Consider the following 17,876-nt stretch of genomic DNA (forward strand, 5'->3'; position numbering starts at 1 on the left):
TGGAGCGCCTGGAACTCTCTGAGCCTGTCCTTCAAACCCTTTAGGATCCCTGGTGTACCAAGCTCCTTACACAGAGTACAGATCCAGGCCAACACACCAGGAATCCCTGAACTTGGGTTGAGGGGTAATGAGCATTGATCGCAACGTAGGAACAAGTGTCTTGTCATGAGCCACCAGGTGGTGGCTGCTCACGGATATTATGACCCCCCATCTTACGGGGGAGAAAATGTAGGTGGGTCCCAAGAAAGAGACTTTGTCAAAACCAAAGCCTGGACCCTCGGGATCCAGGACCTAAGCATAGGTACCTGCCAAAGCTCCGATCTTGTTTCCCAAACTTGGTTACTCATCAGGATCACTGGGACTACTTGGTAAAAATACAGATTCCCAGAGCTGGCTCCTGAAGACTCTGGGGCTGTGTCAAATCAATGCACCCCTGTCTCCCGGGTACCGCGTACAGTAAGCAGTGGGTGTTTGATGAATGAATGCTGACTCGGGTCAAAGTAAGGCCGTGAGAACTGAGTTTGGTTAGGTTATATGGCCAAGGGCTGCTTTTTAAAAATGCGTGTGTGCACGTAGATAAAAAGAAAAACAGACTAATGGAAAGACAGACCAGAGAGAAGAGACAGAGCACAGAGTCCCTTCACATAGCATGAATTACAAATTACACGAGCAGTCCAATCTAAAAGGCAACATATACGGGTGCTTTAAAGAAATGCATTTACAAATAACCAAGAGGAAAAGATGTTCATTCTCCCTCAAAGTTGGAGGAACCCAACTTAAGATGACAAGACGCTATTTTCTTACTCACCGGACGTATAACATCAGACTGATAACCCCTCATTACCTGGAAGGATCTGGAAAAACAGGTTGGGGAATGTCTTGGAAAAGCAGCAGGAGATTGTGATCAAAATCCCAAACACACAGACCCTTCGACCTAACGACAGTTTTGGGTGTGCAATGATGTAAGTGTAAAGAGGTGGTTGGGGGCATCTTTTGTTAGAGGGGGGAATCTCCAGAGAAACGCTGTAAATGCCCAGGGGGCACACGCTGTGTTGGCAGGATGGCATTCCACTGGGGATCTGGGAGTGCTGATGTGGAGGGCATGTCCAACACACACTGCTAAGTCATCAGTGTACAAAAGGTTCTCAGATGCATTTTAGAAAGTGCGTTAAGTCAAATGTAGGTGCACAGAAAATCACCGGAAGAATACACAAGAAGCATCTGATGCTGGTTCTTAAAAATCAAAGTGGGGCACCCGGGTGGCTCAGTCGGTGAAACGTCTGACTCTTGGTTTCAGCTCAGGTCATGATCTCAGGGTCCTGGGATCGAGCCCTGCATAGGGCTCTGCACTCAGTGGGGAGTCCGCTTGAGATCCTCCCTCTCCCTCTGCCCCTCCCCCAGCTCGAGCTCGCTCACTCTCTCTAAAATAAATAAATAAAAGTCAAACCAAAGGAAGATGACTATATTGTTACAGCATACTCCATTTGAATGCTTTACCAAGTACACGATAATTTCCCACGAAAGAGAGACAACACTGTGTCATGTTGGTGCAGGAATAAACTCAAAGACAAATAGGAAAAGAAAAACAAGGAACAGACCCAAGCAGACTAGGTTAGCGTATGGTCAAGCGGGGCTTTTCAGGGCAACAGTGAAAGGCTGAACCAGTGAATAAATGCTGGGAGAACATGAGGCCAACGATCTGAAAAATATTAAAGTCAATCCATTCCTCACACATTTTCTGAATTTCAGTTTTTTCTGGCTTAAAAATTGTAAGGGGGGATAAAACAGTCCACGAGAGTACTAGAAGCACATATTCCCCTCTTTTCGCTGGCAAAGGCCTTTCTAAGTGTGACCTCAAAAGGGAGGAATCAAAAAAGCTAAAGACTGACTAGACTCTATAAAAAATGACCATCAGAATCTTAAAACGTCATTTTTCAATAAAGATTTTATTTATTAGACAGAGAGAGACACAGTGAGAGAGGGAACACAAGCAGGGGGAGTGGCAGAGGGAGAAGCAGGCTTCCTGCCGAGCAGGGAGCCCGATGTGGGGCTCGATCCCAGGACCCTGGGACCATGACCTGAACTGAAGGCAGACGCTTAACGACTGAGCCACCCAGGCGCCCCTTAAAACATCATTTTTAAAAAACAGAACTACTTGTTACATCTAATCGAGACCCTTCTCTAAGAAGGATCCAAACGCCAGAGTTCTTTCTTGCAGACCCACATCTGGAGCGTGCTTACTTGGCCCCTACTGGTTTGCACCAGCGAGTGAGGCACAGAGCAGGACTTGGAAGGACATCATCGACCGTCAGAGGCCAGTTTCTGCTAAATAGCTGCTAAAGAAAAAAAGCAAGTCTGCGGAGAAAAAGAGGTATGAACTAAACAGAGAAACAAGTGGGCTTAAGAGATCACGAGGTCCCAGAAACCGGACGAACAGCTCAGCACCTGATTTTTGTCCTTTAGCGGGGGCTTCTATGAGATGCCCTATAGCCTTCTAATAAATACCCCTTTTTCCCCCACTAGGTAGTTTGAGTAGGCTTCTGTTTCTGCCCACACATAACCACCAAACTGCACTGCCCTATAAACAGCCAACACCAGCCCTGTGGCCTTTAGGTCCTGGAATCTTCTTCTGGAATATTCTGTGACCTGGAATATTTTTCTGGAATGTTCTTCTGGTATATTCTTCTGTGACCTGGAATATTCTTCTGTGACCATGCTGAATGGTGGCTTCTTAACATACCCCAAGGAGGACTCCCATAAGCTCTCCATGGAAAAATCACACCACTCAACTGTCCAGAAGCTTCTCTTCCCACTACGTGGTACCTTCCACTCACACACTTTTGGGATCTGTTTCCGAGAAACTCGGCATTTGCGAACCTCAACCGCACTGCATCGCTAATCCTGATTTAGAAGACTTTCCAGTAAAAGGTGTGACTGTACGTTTATAAATAATGCTTGAAATCATGGAGAGTGTTGCTTTTCACAAGACAGAGGAAACCGTCAGAAAGAGCCACGGTTATTCTGGGGAATAGAAATAAGCCATTCTTTTTTTGAGGTGCGGCCGCCCAAGGCAACTTCCAAGCCTCGCTGGATTCCCGAGGAAGACCATCCAGCCCCCCCCAAGCACAAAGGGCACCCTCCGTGGGGAGGTCCTTATCAGGAACCAACCCTACAAAACACGGACGGAAATTCTAGACAAAACAAGATCTCCAACATCAAGAAAGGGCATTCAGGACAGAGAGGAGCTCATGAAATGGGGGAAGACATGGGTAGCATTTTAGAGTTGTCGAAATAAGATTCTCTGAGAACCGGCATGAGCAGGGTGGGAAAAAACCTCTCTGCCAAGAGGCCTGCCAGTCCTGTCCGCTACGGAAAATTCTAGAATGCTACCAACAGGGTCAGCCTTCAAGGTGGGCTGAAAGTACAGTAGTGTTTCTCCATCACCTGGAGGGCTGGTGAAAGCACAGTCCACAGGACCCCACTCCCAGAGTTTCTGAATCAGGAGGTCTGGGGTGAGGCCCGAGAACCTGCATTTCTAGTAAGTCCCCAGGTGATGCTGATGCTGCTGGTCCAGGAACCTCAGTGTAAGAAGCACAAGCCTGGGGGCAGCCGAGGAAGGGCAGAAGTCTCTCGGCAATAGCACTTCTCCTGTCTCCAGGTGTTGGGAGGGAAGGCCATTAAAAAAATAAACAAACAAGTGAAAATAAAAACAAAAATAAATTTCTTTTTAAAGATGCAACCATCAAAACAACCCCACTGTGCACGGTATTTCCCCCCAAACAGGTGGCACTGTTAAAAACTGCAGCGAATAGTCAATGTGGCCCAAGAGATCCAGAAAAAGAAAAGTGACCCCAGCGGGGCTGATGCTCTGAGAGCAGAGGAGAAATCCACCAGGACCAGCAGGACCACCCATATGAATTCAGGCCTCCTCTCTGCTTCTAAAGTCCACCAGCCAAGAAGATTTTGCATTTGCACACCTGGTCACAGGAGCTGGAGTTCAGGGGCAGGTACTCTTTATAGGGCAGGGACCTGGTGTCCAAAGCACTGTGTGCTCCCTGGCCCATTCTCTTCTGCTTCCCAAGCTCTACCCCTGCTGTCTGCTGGGCACCTGTTCCTATAGTCACCCCCCCTCCCCATTAACACGTATCGCGTTTCTCTATCAGCAGCACAAAGCAACTGAAAGTCTTTATCTGGGGACCGGGAGGATGGGGGGGCGAAGAGAAGGAGGGAGGAGACCCTCCTTGACTCCCAGCCTGGCACCCTCCTCCCTTTGAGGCAGAGAGCACACGGCCCAGCACCCCTGTGTGCTCCTCACCCCCACATAAACAAGACCAGGGCTCTGATTTGCGCACCTCGGCCCTGGAAGAGACCCCAAAGCTTAGCAGTGCTCCAAGATCCCACAGAGGACTCCCGCAGGAGAAGGGGGAGGACCAGGGGAAACGGGCGTCTGAGAAAGCAGAAGGGGAGAAACCCGGGAGGACAGGCTGGGATCTGGGGAATGAGCAGCCCCCATCCGCTTCTGCATCTCAGAGGGATTATTTTTATCCTATTCGTAAGAGTACTACAGGTCCCGGGAAGAGAGGCTGGAAAACGTGGAAACGTCAAAAGAGGAAACGAAAGTCCTCCCTGGGGTGCCTGGGTGGCTCAGTCGTTAAGCGTCTGCCTTCAGCTCAGGTCATGATCCCAGGGTCCTGGGATCGAGCCCCGCATCGGGCTCCCTGCTCGGCGGGAAGCCTGCTTCTCCCTCTCCCACTCCCCCTGCTTGTGTTCCCTCTCTCGCTGTGTCTCTCTCTGTCAAATAAATAAATAAAATCTTTAAAAAAAAGAAAAAAAGTCCTCCCTGATCCATCACTGGGAAAGAACCACCATGGACCGACACCTCCCCCAAGGTGTGCCATGGGAGTGAGGGAGCACCCCAACCATCAGGGATCGGGGACAGAAGGGGGGGTGGCAGGCGCCTGGGTGGCTCAGTTGGTTAAGCGACTGCCTTCGGCTCAGGTCATGATCCTGGAGTCCCTGGATCGAGTCCCGCATCGGGCTCCCTGCTCAGCAGGGAGTCTGCTTCTCCCTCTGACCCTCCCCCCTCTCATGTACTCGCTCTCTCTCATTCTCTCTCTCTCAAATAAATAAACAAAATCTTTAAAAAAAAAAAAAAAAAAAAAAAAGAAGGGGGGGTGGCAGGGAGTGGGGCCACCTGCCTGGTGAGCAGGGTCTGTCCCTCGGTTGGGGGGAAACACAGAGCTTGAAAGGGCTTTCAAAACCAGCCTAACCCGCTCCTGTAGAGATGGGGAATCCAGACTTGAGGATGCTGGGGATGCGCCACGGACGACCGAACCAGGAAGGGGCAGAGCTGTGGCCGTGACCGCCAGCCCGGTCCTCTCTGGTACATTCAAGCACAGTGACAAGAAGAATCTACAGTATCTGGAAATCAACTGCTTTACGTGTCTCTTTCCTCCAGCTTACATAAAAGCTTTTCTGCCCTTCCTTCTCTTGGAGCTACTAGAATTCTGGGACCCAGGGAGCTATTTTAAGCCGGAGCCCACGCCCTGCGTTCACCAAGAGGCTGGTGAGGCAACAGGAAAAGCAGGCTAGCTTTCTGCGGCTGGTGCAACTTTACCCTCAGGCCAGGCAGGTGTCAGAAACGGAGGGGACAGATGGCACCTCTCCAGGGCCTCGTGGAGGACACGACACCACCTGGTGGCCCGTTATGCCGGGGGCCAGGGAAATGTGTTGGTTTTCTGGGGCTGCCCCAACGAAAAACACAACCAGCTAGGGGCTAAAACAACAGAATTGTGTGGTGTCCCAGTTCTGGCGGGGGCCAGAAGTCCGAGATCCAGGGTGGGTTCCTTCTGAGGGCCGTGAGGGAGAGTCTGTTCCACAGTCCGTCCCCTCGGTCATCCCCGGGCTCATAGACGGTGTCCTCCTTGGGTCTTCACGTTGCCTTCTCTTTGGCGTTTGTCTCTGGGTCCAAAAGATCTGCTTCTGCTCCAACCTCCCCAACCCAAGGGCCCCCAGTCACCAGAAACCCCTACACTAGGTCCCCGCAATGGCCCCTAAAGGGTTAATGCCTGGGGGTGGTGGTTCGAGACCACAAGATCATTTCCACTCTCCCCCACTATTGGCGCTAGGGCTTCTCGGGCTGATGGTCTCCTTGGGCATGCAGACAGGAATTGGCTACAGCTGCCAAGACGGCAGGAGATTCATCCAAGAGCAATGATGGGGAGGGGGCTGCCACATGCGAGGACAAGATCCTCCCAGTACGGGGTCTCAGTGCCCCCGCGCACAGCCCAGCACGCTGCTCCCAGGGAGCGGCATGCAGTAAACACATGTGTCTTGCATGACTAACTTCTCACCCTGTTCTCCCACGCCTCTTGGATGAGCACTGCCTACTTTGGAATCCAACTCGGGCTGAAATAACAAAAAAAGCTGTTAGCCCACTCCAAGATCTCCCTCCAATAATACAGATCTGATCACCAGGAAACCACGCCAGTTTTACATACGGAGGCGCATTCCCAAACAGTGGTGGGCGATGAGCATTTGGTGCTGACTCCTGGTTTCATAGAATCTTAGACCTGGAAGGGACCTTCCGAGAGGTCTATTCGAGCAGGAAAAGAAAACTGACTCCAACCCACAAGGAAAGTCCCCTTTAACAATCTCCTCTCCATTTCAGGAAGCATTCGGTCTTTGCAAACATGTAGCCATTTGCATTGTGTTCCCCTCGCCCACACCGCCCCTGCCAGAAGCCATCCCAGTGGATAATTAGAGGAGCACAGACAAGGCATTTAACAAACACTTGTTGCTTGATAATCAATTCACGCCATCCTGGCCCACTCACTGATCAGAATGCATCCTGCAGATACTTTACATTTTTGCAGAGTTCCACCGACGGACTGAATGGGCCCTCACCCTTTAAACAGCTACCTGGTTGCCACGGTCCAGACCTCACCTTCCTGCTGCAGCCACGGGCTCCCACGGCCGCAGACACACGCACCAGCCTTACAGCAGCCCCAGAAAGGCGATGCTTCCTGCCCCGATAGTCAGGTGCACAGAAAACCTCCAGGAATAAGGCAGAGCGTGAGATGGGCTGGTAGGTCCTCCCTGAAACAGATGCTCCATCACTGTATACCAGCCAGGCATTTCTCCTTGGATTCCTGATTCTCTTCCCTGGTCCCCTTTCTTAATCTCTGATTCCCAAGAGCATTTTTTTTAAAAGATTTTATTTATTTGACACAGAGAGAGAGAGGGAGAGAGAGCACAAGCAGGGGGAGCAGCAGAGGGAGAGGGAGAAGCAGGCTTCCCGCTGAGCAGGGAGCCCGATGCGGGGCTCGATCCCAGGACCCCGGGATCATGACCTGAGTGGAAGGCAGACGCTTAACGACTGAGCCACCCAGGCGCCCCCCAAGGGCATTTTCATAACCCATCTTCCCACCTCGGCGCCTCATGCCATCTCTCTTCTGCAGTACTTGGGTGCAAAACCACAACGCTCTGTCTGAATGAACATAGGTCAAAACTCCCAAAAACCCACAGGAACCGGGCGCGTAAAATGCACATGTGAAGCTAACGGAGTGTACGAAAAGTCCGGGGCAATGGCAACCTTCTCAGCATCACATCCGGGTGTGTTCAGGCAGGCAGGTGGGTCCGACGTGGCCACACCTCATGATTCTCCAAGAGAAGACAAGTCACTGGATGGTCATGGAAGGCTTTCTGATTTCCGGCCAACAGGTGACCTCCACTATACCTCTATCTCTTCAGGACAGCTCAGCAGGATCTGGAAGGTTCTGACCCTGCCCTGACCAGCACACACAGAGGCCGATAATGCCGCTCCAAATTTAGTCATCGCGGATCAGCACTGTATTTTAAAGAGTTCAAGCCAAGCAAACATCATGCCTTATGAGGACACAACTCACAGCCATCTTCTACTTTCTTTTTGGCCTTTGATGAAAGAAAACTGGTCAAGCGAATGACTGGTAGAGATCCCGCCAACTGATATGGTTGGGTTGACCTGGTTTGGATGGATTAGTCACCGAACCCTGCTAGGTCACAGGGCATGGGGAGGGGACAGTAACTCTATACTGGCACTCACTTCCTAACCAAAACGGAGGCAAGTCTGAAAGCCCCAGTCTACCAACCTCCAGAGAAGAACAATACAAAAGTAGAAACCTTATGACTTCTCGCCGTATCAAAGGCTTGAACTATTTCACTGGACTCTAAGTTCCCCGAAGACAAGGATGGTATTCATTCCATCCAGATGTCCGAGTGCTCTACAGAATGGGAAAATGAAAAGAGCGTAAGCCCCAAACACTGACTGAACCGTACCTAGGAGTAAAGTTGAAACGACAGTCCATAGGGTTTTTTTAAATGGCAAAAACAGTGGGGCACCTGGGGGGCTCAGGTGGTTAAGCATCTGCCTTGGGCTCAGGTCATGATCCTGGGGTCCCTGCCTCAGGCTCTCTGCTCAGCAGGGGAGTCCGCTTCTCCCTCTCCCTCTGCCCCTCCCCCTGCTCATGTGCTCACTCGCTCTCTCTGTCAAATAAATAAAATCTTAAAAAAATAAAAAGGCAAAAATGCTGAGATTTAAAAAAAATTTTTTGAGCCTTTGACTCAAAAGCTTTGAAATTAAAAGATCTGCCACGATATCCTGTTTTATAACAGGATCAGAAGAAAGATGAGAAAATATCCACGAGTCAGTTACCTTGACAACACCAAAGAATATAAACGTTAGCCAGGCTAAAGGGCCTTCCTCCGCAGTTTTATGCTCAATCTGTACCTTGTCACCATAAAAATGACAGATCTATCTTTAAGGAGTTCTTCCTCGAGATTCTACCTTAACTAGAGTAGTTTACAGTGATACGGCCTCTAACCTTGAGACTAATACATGTTTACTTGTTTGAAGAAAACTGTATTCTTTCACTTGATCTCAGTAAAAGAAAATTGGATTTAAATTTACTCTTCAACTTCATAATATTTGATCCACTAACAATGCCTTCATCAATCTTATTGTCTCCTTGCAAGTCAGAAATAGGTAACCATTAGAAAACGCGTAAAAATAGAAAGGAGACCTTCTTACTCTCTCCAAATAATAGAATTGGATCCAGTAGGTCTGTGGTATTTTTTAACAAACTCCCTAGGTGCTTCTAATGCCCACCAAAGTTTGGGAATCAGGCAGAAGGAATCCCCAACCGAGACATCACATGACTATTTTTACTGTGATGTAATTTACATCCCATAAAATTTTCTCTAAAAGCACATAACAGGAGTGGTTTTTAGTATATTCACAGACTTGCGCAAATATTACCAAAACTATCTAATTTTAGAACACTTTCATCATCTCAAAATGAAACCCCATGCCCATCAAGAGTCACTCCCATTCTCCCCCTCTCCGGTTCCTGGAAACCACGAATCTACTTTCCATGTCTATGGTTTTGGCTATTCTGGGTCTCTCGTGTAAATGGAATCATACTGTATATGGTTTTGTGTGTCTGGCTTCTTGCACTTAGCATGATGTTTTCAAGGTTATCCATGTCGTGGCAGGTGTCTACTAGTATTTTGTTCCTGTTTATGCTTGAATAATCTCCCACTGTTGGGATATGGCATATTTTGTTTATCTATTTATGATGTGGTAGACATTTGGGTTGTTTCTGGCCACTGTGAAGAACACCACTATGAACACTCATGTATAGGTTTTCGTGTGCACATGTTTTAGATTCTCTTGGGTACGTATCTAGGAGTGGAATTGCTGGGTCATAACCCACACACTCCCTTTTTGTTTCACTTCCGTAACTGAACAATTTGCTGCTCATCGGCGACCCCACCAACCAGCCAATGGGACGGTTCTTACACTGTTGACCAATAAGCAGCCTTTTCAGAGTAACTCAACTTCCTAGAATACAATAAATTCCTTTTGTCTCCTTTGTCTTTTGATTTTTTTATGGGTCTTCCACATACTGGCTGTGTGCATGACTCCCTAACCCACTCAGCATTTGCCAAAATTCCAAGAGATGACAGGTCCTGAGAACAGCTGAGATACGAGGAATGTGTTGTGCATGTGTTACCTTAATGTTATAAATTAAAATGGATTTTCTGCAAGAAAAAAAACAAAACCCACACAGAAGCCAATTAATAGTAAGCTTTAAAGTCTAACAGCTTTGCACTAGAGTCCGTTAAATAAAAATAATAAAGCCAAAATAAGAAAACATGTACGAACACACACACACACCGAGCTACCTCAATCAACTGAATGTGCCAAACAAAAGCATCTTTCTCGTCTCACATCTGTTCAATGCAGACGGACATAAGAAAACAGATAGATGCTTCTGGGTGTAGAAGTTTCTCAGGGCAACCTTTAGTAACAGGGAATTATTAGGGCTGTTCTATCCGGGGAGCTAGAAAAGTATCCAATTATTTGTTTGTTTGTTTGTTTGTTTGTTTGTTTTAAAGATTTTGTTTATTTATTTGACAGAGAGAGATACACAGCGAGAGAGAGAACACAAGCAGGGGGAGTGGGAGAGGGAGAAGCAGGCTTCCCGCAGAGCAGGGAGCCGGATGCGGGGCTCGATCCCAGGACTCCGGGATCATGACCTGAGCCGAAGGCAGACGCTTAACGACTGAGCCACCCAGGCGCCACAAAGTATCCAATTATTTGTAACAAAGAAAAGCTCAAAGAATGCTTTGGAAAGTGTTCTACTGGAAAACTTATCCAGAAACTCACATTAGCTCCTGGTGTAATAAAGTTAAGTGGGAATCTACTCATTTAAAGAAAAATTAAGGGCGCCTGGGTGGCTCAGTTGGTTAAGCCACTGCCTTCGGCTCAGGTCATGATCCTGGAGTCCCGGGATCGAGTCCCGCATCGGACTCCCTGCTCGGCGGGGAGTCTGCTTCTCCCTCTGACCCTCCCCCTTCTCATGCTCTCTCTCTATCTCATTCTCTCTCTCAAATAAATAAATAAAATCTTTAAAAAAAAAAAAAAAAAGAAAAATTAAAACAAGAAATCAAGAAAAGCACTGGCTATTTGGCAAATGACTCCAAAAGCTCAAAGCCTAGTATATTCCTCCAAGCCTCACTCACAAACATAATAAAACATTTATACATAGGGATGCTTTATCAAAAGAGCTTAAAATACAACTCCTAGTTCCCCTGGATTTCAGTTGATGCTCAAAGAAGATACTTGTGTTTCTCTTAAAAATAAATGTCATTTCAGATTTTTTTCCTGTTAATTCGTAAATTCAGTTATCCTTATTGCAAATTAAGTGACCACCCCCTATGCCCATTCTCCTGAATACTGAGGCAGTGAATAAAAATAAAGGATGGAAAGATGGGATCCAGGCATAGCCTGGCTTATGAATGGCCAGGTAACTTGGATCAAGTTCCTGTCCCACATGGTGGGGGGCGGGGGGGGGGGTTGGCGCTCCACTTCCTCATGTGTAAAATGGATGGGTTCTATTTATTAAACCAGAGATCATCCAACTTTTTCTTTCAAGGGCCAGACGGTAAATATTTCTGGCTTTGTCACCACACCATGTCTGGTCTCTACTCTGCCATCATAGTGCGAAAGCAGCCTTAGACAACAGGCAAACAAAAGAGCATGGCTGTGTTCAATAAACCTTTATTGACAAAAATAGGCTGAATTTGGCTCCATGATTGTGTTCAATAAAACTTTATTGACAAAAATAGGCTGCGAGCTGAATTTGGCCCAAGGGCCCTAGTTTGCCGAGATGACTTGGAAGGTCCTCCCTAGGGTGACTGTGGAGTAAAAGTCATTGGCCAGTGAAACTCCGGGAACACTCAAATCATCAAAATCTGATAGAAGAGTTAGATGTACACCACAAACTCAGTGCTTTAGGAGTCCATGCACTGGGACACAGACCTTGGGCTCTTTCTCAAGTCTCCATCAATTGCCTCCTTCTATTTTGGTTGATACTTCACCTATGCTCCACTGACCATCCACCTAGGGCTTGGATGAAGCATCACTCTGTGGGGCTGGAGTCAGGCTTTCTGGGGGCCAGATGATACAACCCAAAAGGGTGGAGGAAATAGCTCTCCAAGGGGGAGAAGTTTGGCCAATAGGAAATAGGAGATGAGAGGGAGGTGAGCAGATCAGACACCTCTGCTTTCCCAGGGACTACTCAAAGGCATGGCTCTTCTCTGTAACCCTTCCAGAGAAGTGAACACACCTGCTGGGTGAGACCTGAACAGACCTGTTGGATCTCTCTGCGGTTCACTATCAACCCTAGCCAGCATCATGTGACATCTTCCCTCTCTTACCCACTCTCACTGCTCTGGGCTTATACAGCCTAAATGAAGTGTTAATACTTAATCCTTGCCTCAGGCTCTGCTTTCTAGAGAAGGAGAGCTAAGACATCCCCCTCAAGTGATCTTCTTCCTTTAGAAATGAAAAACATAAATAAATGAAGCTATTGGATTTGAAGTGTACAAAGACTAATACATAAGAGACAAAATATTGACTCATACATTACACAAAACTAATCTTGGCCTTCATTACTGGCTTGAAATACCCCTTCAACGTCCAAACGGTAAAATATATCCTAAACGGTATCTAAAGTCAGCACGTCTCCAAAAAGAGGACCTGAACAGCTATGACCATATCACTGCTAAGCGATTAATAACTGGAAGGCATTTCTGGCCTTCCAGTTATTAAGAGAACTAAACAACACTGAGCTCCATCTCTTGAAATGCAATTACCTGTTATACAAATAAGAGGTCCCCCTTAACACTAACTTAGGTCCCTGAAAAGGATAGGATATTAGCAATAGCTCAATATCCAGAAACTAAACACAACCCCATTTTTGGCAATAGTCAAATTCTGGTGGGAATATAGCACAAGCCTGTCCTGATACCAGAACCCCTGGGGTTCCTGGGGCCCAAGCTCAGGGCCCCTTTGCATGACAAAACACCCTGGAGAGATATAACCATGGGGAGATAAGGAGAGTTGGGGACTTCCCAGAGTCTCCTAAAGCATGCTTTGATGGCCTTGCTGAGTTTATATGAAAACAACAGCACTACTGCATGAACTTACCCACTGAAACTTCCAGTTAGCCATCTGGCCCAACACTGTTTATTAAATAATCTGTGCTTCCCCCAGTGATTTAAAATATCACCTCTACCGTAAATCTGATCTATATTTCAGTCTGTCTCTGAATGTCCCTTCTTAATCTTTTCTCCTCTGCCTTTCATGATATTGCCTTACTTCTCCTGGATTCTTCTTATCTCTGACAATTATTTCAAAGTCTCCTTCACCCCTCCTTTAAATGTTTTTCTGCAGGGCTCTCTCCTAGATGTTCGCCCTGGGTGATTTCCTGCATTTCACAGCCTTGTTTCTCTGCTGATTGAATGAAAATTCTGAGCCGCCATGTGTGGTTGTATAGGTTGGCCACTGCACAATGATGCCAGGCCAAGGGGGCAAGTAGGAGTGAAATCCATTCTGCTCTCTGTGTGCCAAGCCAAGCACCCACATGGCTCCCCAGATTCTCATCTCTAGCCAGGTGTCCCCTGAGTCATCCAAGGGAGAATCAGAGAGACAGCCCTTGGGCTAAGGAACAAAATCCTTAATATCCTATTCAGGGTCTGCACACGATCCCTCCCAGCATTGACTATGGCTTTGCCTTCAGAAAGGCATTTCCCATCCCCAACCCCTTCCTCAGCCCTCAGCCCTCCTGCATCTTAGCTGCAGGGTGTCTCCTCCTCCAAGAAGCCTCCCCTGATCTCTCCGGGGTCTCTCTGGAACGCACTCTCAAAACACCCTGGACTTCTCCTTCACAGCCCTGCTCGTAAGGGTAATCAAATACATATTCATTTCAAATCTGCTTCCAATGTTAAGAAGATGAGCTCTCCGAGGGGAGGGATGCTTCTTTATTATTATTATTATATCCCCAGCGTCCAACAGTTGGCCTGGGACTTGGGTGAGGCCCAGTAACTGTGTGTTGAATGAATCAATCAATCAATCCAACAGATGAGGATGAAATAAATAGTGCGTAAAAGCAGCATGTATCTCGAACGCAAGACCAAGAAGCCAGGATGACTGTGAACATACCAGAGAAGGTGGGGAAGGGTAAGGAGGGTCCTACCAGAGATAACAGAGAGCCTAGAGCCAGAGTCATAGCGTGAGGGCCCACCCCCCCTCCTTACCATACAGCCCGTACTCTCCTGAACTAAGATCGTCTTAAGTGCTTGAAAAAGGGGGGGGGGGGGGTGCCCAGGTGGCTCAGTCGGTTAAGCGTCTGCCTTGGGCTCAGGTCATGGTCCCAGGATCCTGGGATCAAGCCCCATTGTCGGGATCCCTGCTCAGCGGGGAGCCTGCTTCTCCCTCTCCCTCTGCCCCTACCCCTCCCGCTTTGTGCTCTCTCTCTTGCTCACTCTCTCTCTCAAATAGTCTTTAAAAAAAGATGCCTGAAAAAGAATCAAAAGAAAAATGTGCTTGAAAAAGAATCAAAAGAAAAAAAAAAAACATGTAAAAGTTATTTGAAATTCATGTTCCAGTGTCTGTAAATAAAGTTTTATTGGAACAGAGCTACACTCGTGGGTTTGCTTTTGCACAAGGATAGAGCTGAGGAGTGGTGACAGACCACAGGAACCTCAAGGACAAAACCAACGTAGTACCTGGCTCTCTACAGAAAAAAGTTTGCCAGCCTTTGACCTAGAACGTCTTGGGATCGCTATATCCCCGGACCCTGCCCCCAAGCCCGTGCTAAAGTCTGGGCCTCAGAAAAAAAAAAAAGCTGCCACATCCTGTCAGTTACTGTAACATGGGACTTTAATATCTGGTGAATGAAAAGGGGAGAGTTAAATTAACAGCAGCATACCCTTGCAGCAACAGGCTATCCCACGGCAGGTTACAAAATGAGCTGGACTAACATGTACGTGTATAGAAAGATGGCCACAGTACGCTGTCCGAGCAATTTCTAGAACATGGATCGTGTTTCCAATGTATTATAAAGCATAAGCACGCAAATGCTCGGACGGTTAGAGAATATACAAATATCTGGAGGGCTATATGCATGATAAATAGCTTTAGGGAGTGGAACCAGGGATTTTTACTTTTTCTTTTTTTTTTTTTGGTACCCATTGAGTATTTTTAACCAAGAATATACCACTCTCTAATTAAAAAAAAAAAAAAAAGACAAAAATGCAGATTTTTAGAAAGCCTCTTTTACCACTCACCCACCTCCAGCCCCTTTGCAACAGCGTGGCTAATTCCGGATGAGAACAGGCCCAAAGCCTTGCTGATCTCAGGATCATATGGTCCAATTTCTGCATTTCACAGATGGGAGCTGCGCATATATACACTTTCCTCTGAAACTTCAAAGGCCGCTAACAGTGCAAAGCTCCTCATGTGTTTGTTTTGAGGAAGCTTAAGATTAGAATGACCAGAAATAGTTCTACTTCCCTTTTCCTAGAAACCACAGTTACCTCTTCAGCTGGAACGCGCCCCTCGAGCCTGCGGAAGGCCGGTTGCCCGCGGACGAGAACTGCTTTCTCTGCTACTCCCTCTAAAGAACAGCTGGTCCTCCAGTTAAAGTCAGGTGGGTGCAGACAAGGGAAGTGAGGGGCGAAGGCCGAGCCAACACGTGGACAAGGATTAGATTTCGCATCCTGCCTTGGCACACAGATCTGTGATGCCCCCCCACATCTAACCTGCGTTTCCATCCTCCGGGGAGGCATGAGGTCAAGAGACAGAGCTCTTAGCTACACTGGCCTACCCTGCCCAAGACCGCCTTGCTAGAGAACCTGCCGCTCCTCCTTCTATAAACCTTCTCCAGCCTTCTTGCAGCCCACTCGAGAGCCCTCCTGCTGGGGTCCTGGGGTCCCTGTGAAGGCCCAGGAAGCCCACAGTCACTGGGGACAAGGAGGTGTAGTCCTAACTCAACTCAGAAATGCACACGGGACCTGTGTTATCTATTAGAATAAATAATCCCTAAGTAGCCCCAACATTTCCCAAAGGACATTCCAAGAAATGCCAGACAGTGAGCTACTACGGGGAAGAGTAAGCAATGTGTGGTGAAGTTAGGGAAATCCCTCGCTTGCAACCCTCTTTTGGGAGCTTCTGTCTCATCAGCCCATTCCATGTTCCAAGATAATCACGCAATAGCCAAACCTGGTTAACTTGACTCAAACCAGCTTGACCAGAGAAAAACCTTTTGAGATCCCAGTTCGGAAAACAGCCCTAGACCGTGAGGTTGGGTTCAACAGAGATGCCCAGGGGCGGCTGTGAGTTTCCAGGGAGGAACCCCCGACCCCCGACCCCGAAGGGTGGGCTTCCCGATCCAGCGCAGACCCCCAACGCCCAGCACCGTGGGGGGAAAGCAAGAACCCACCGCAGCCTCTGAGGCCGGTTTCCGAGGAAAAAGTCTAACCACTGGGAGAGGGGGACAGAAAGGCAGGGGCCAGTGCAGGATGCTCCCCAGAGGGGGACTCACCATTGGTGGCCGTGTTGACATAGTAACGGCGGCCCTGAGGAGACAGGTAGCTCTGCCAGCCAGGTGGAAGGACAACAATCTGGCTTTCCTCTCCGAGAGGAGGGGGGACCATTCCAGGCTTCTGTGGAAGAGGAGAGAAAAGGTCACACATGCCGGGCATTTCGGCGACTGGGTTGCAACCAGTTTGGGACCAGGCAGTCGGAGGCAGCTGAAGTCACTTTGGAAGAGCCGATGCTGGGGACGGGGTTGGGAGTGCAGGGACGGGAGGTGGCCCACTGGCCTCCCTGGGGGGAGGAGGTCACAGGCCACACACGTGGGATTCGGGGGCTTGCCCGAGCGTGAGGTGTGAGGAGCGCTTGCTGTTTCAGAGCCACCGCGGAAGGGATGGCTTCCCACAGAGGACAGTCAGCAGAGCTGGGCCTTCTCCCCGGCAGCCCCTTGTCCTCTGCACACGCCCACTGTGGAATCCAAAGCCTGGACCCCCAGGACCCCCACGTACAGCAGCGGGCGAGGCCCAGGGCCTGCTGGGCGAACCTACCAGAAGTTAATTAACCCAAGTCTCGGCAGAGCGAGATCTGAAGCCTTCTATAACCACGCCAAGAACGGATGAAGGGCTGGCAGGGGGCGGGGGGGGGGGGCGCTTTTCTGGTCCACTGTCCAAATCTCTCTGGGGAGAGAACCAGGACCCACGCCCAAACCACAGCTCCCTTTCCATCATGTGTACTTTGTGCACTTAATGTGTGGTTTAATCTTTTTTTCCTTAAAGATTTTTATTTATTTATTTGAGAGAGAGAGAGCATGAGAGAAAGAGAGAGAGCACAAGAGGGGGAAGGATAGAGGGAGACGCAGACTTCCAGCTGAGCAAGGAGCCCGACGCGGGACTCGATTCCAGGACCTGAGCCGAAGGCAGACGCTTAACTGACTGAGCCACCCAGGTGCCCTGGTTTAATCTTTTGACCATCAAAAGCAGTCCTCTTCTTAAAAATACAAATAAGAGAAAAATATATATGTGTGTATAAGAGAGAGAAAGCAGGTGAACCCACAGAGTCTACAAGAGAGGTGACTTCCGGCGGTGGCATGATGCACAAATTTTCTCCTCTCCCTTTTACTTATCTCTTGCATCTAAATGTCCCTCAAACAACAAAAATAAGTGGTGAGCTAAAGAACATTTAAAAATAAGGAAAGAGGGTCCAAATTAGCCCACACAATGGCTGTACCTTCTGAAGATAGCTAAGTGGATTCAACCACACAGGGAGAGGGGCCGTGAATTTCTCAGCAAAGCTGGACTCTGTTCAGATGTATTAAAAACTACTCCGCTCCTAGGGGCACCTGGGTGGCTCAGTCGTTAAGCGTCTGCCTTCGGCTCAGGTCATGGTCCCAGGGTCCTGGGATCGAGCCCCGCATCGGGCTCCCTGCTTGGCGGGAAGCCTGCTTCTCCCTCTCCCA

The 17,876-nt window shown here is 48.4% G+C and overlaps 1 protein-coding gene across 14 annotated transcripts in view; it reads right to left on the reverse strand.

Annotated features, from left to right (window-relative positions):
- GAS7 (growth arrest specific 7) overlaps positions 1–17,876 on the reverse strand; it is a 200,569-nt gene that overhangs the window by 66,682 nt on the left and 116,011 nt on the right. For 13 of the 14 annotated variants that reach the window (XM_036100084.2, XM_036100086.2, XM_036100096.2 and 10 more), the window contains one exon: positions 16,431–16,551. The exons of the other annotated variant lie outside the window; for it this stretch is intronic. In XM_036100084.2, coding sequence (XP_035955977.1) covers positions 16,431–16,551 — 121 coding nt within the window. The remainder of the gene's footprint in view (positions 1–16,430; positions 16,552–17,876) is intronic. 14 annotated transcript variants of the gene reach the window in all.

The sequence above is a fragment of the Halichoerus grypus genome, chromosome 2 (genome assembly GCF_964656455.1).
Source record: "Halichoerus grypus chromosome 2, mHalGry1.hap1.1, whole genome shotgun sequence".
NCBI lineage: Eukaryota > Metazoa > Chordata > Mammalia > Carnivora > Phocidae > Halichoerus > Halichoerus grypus.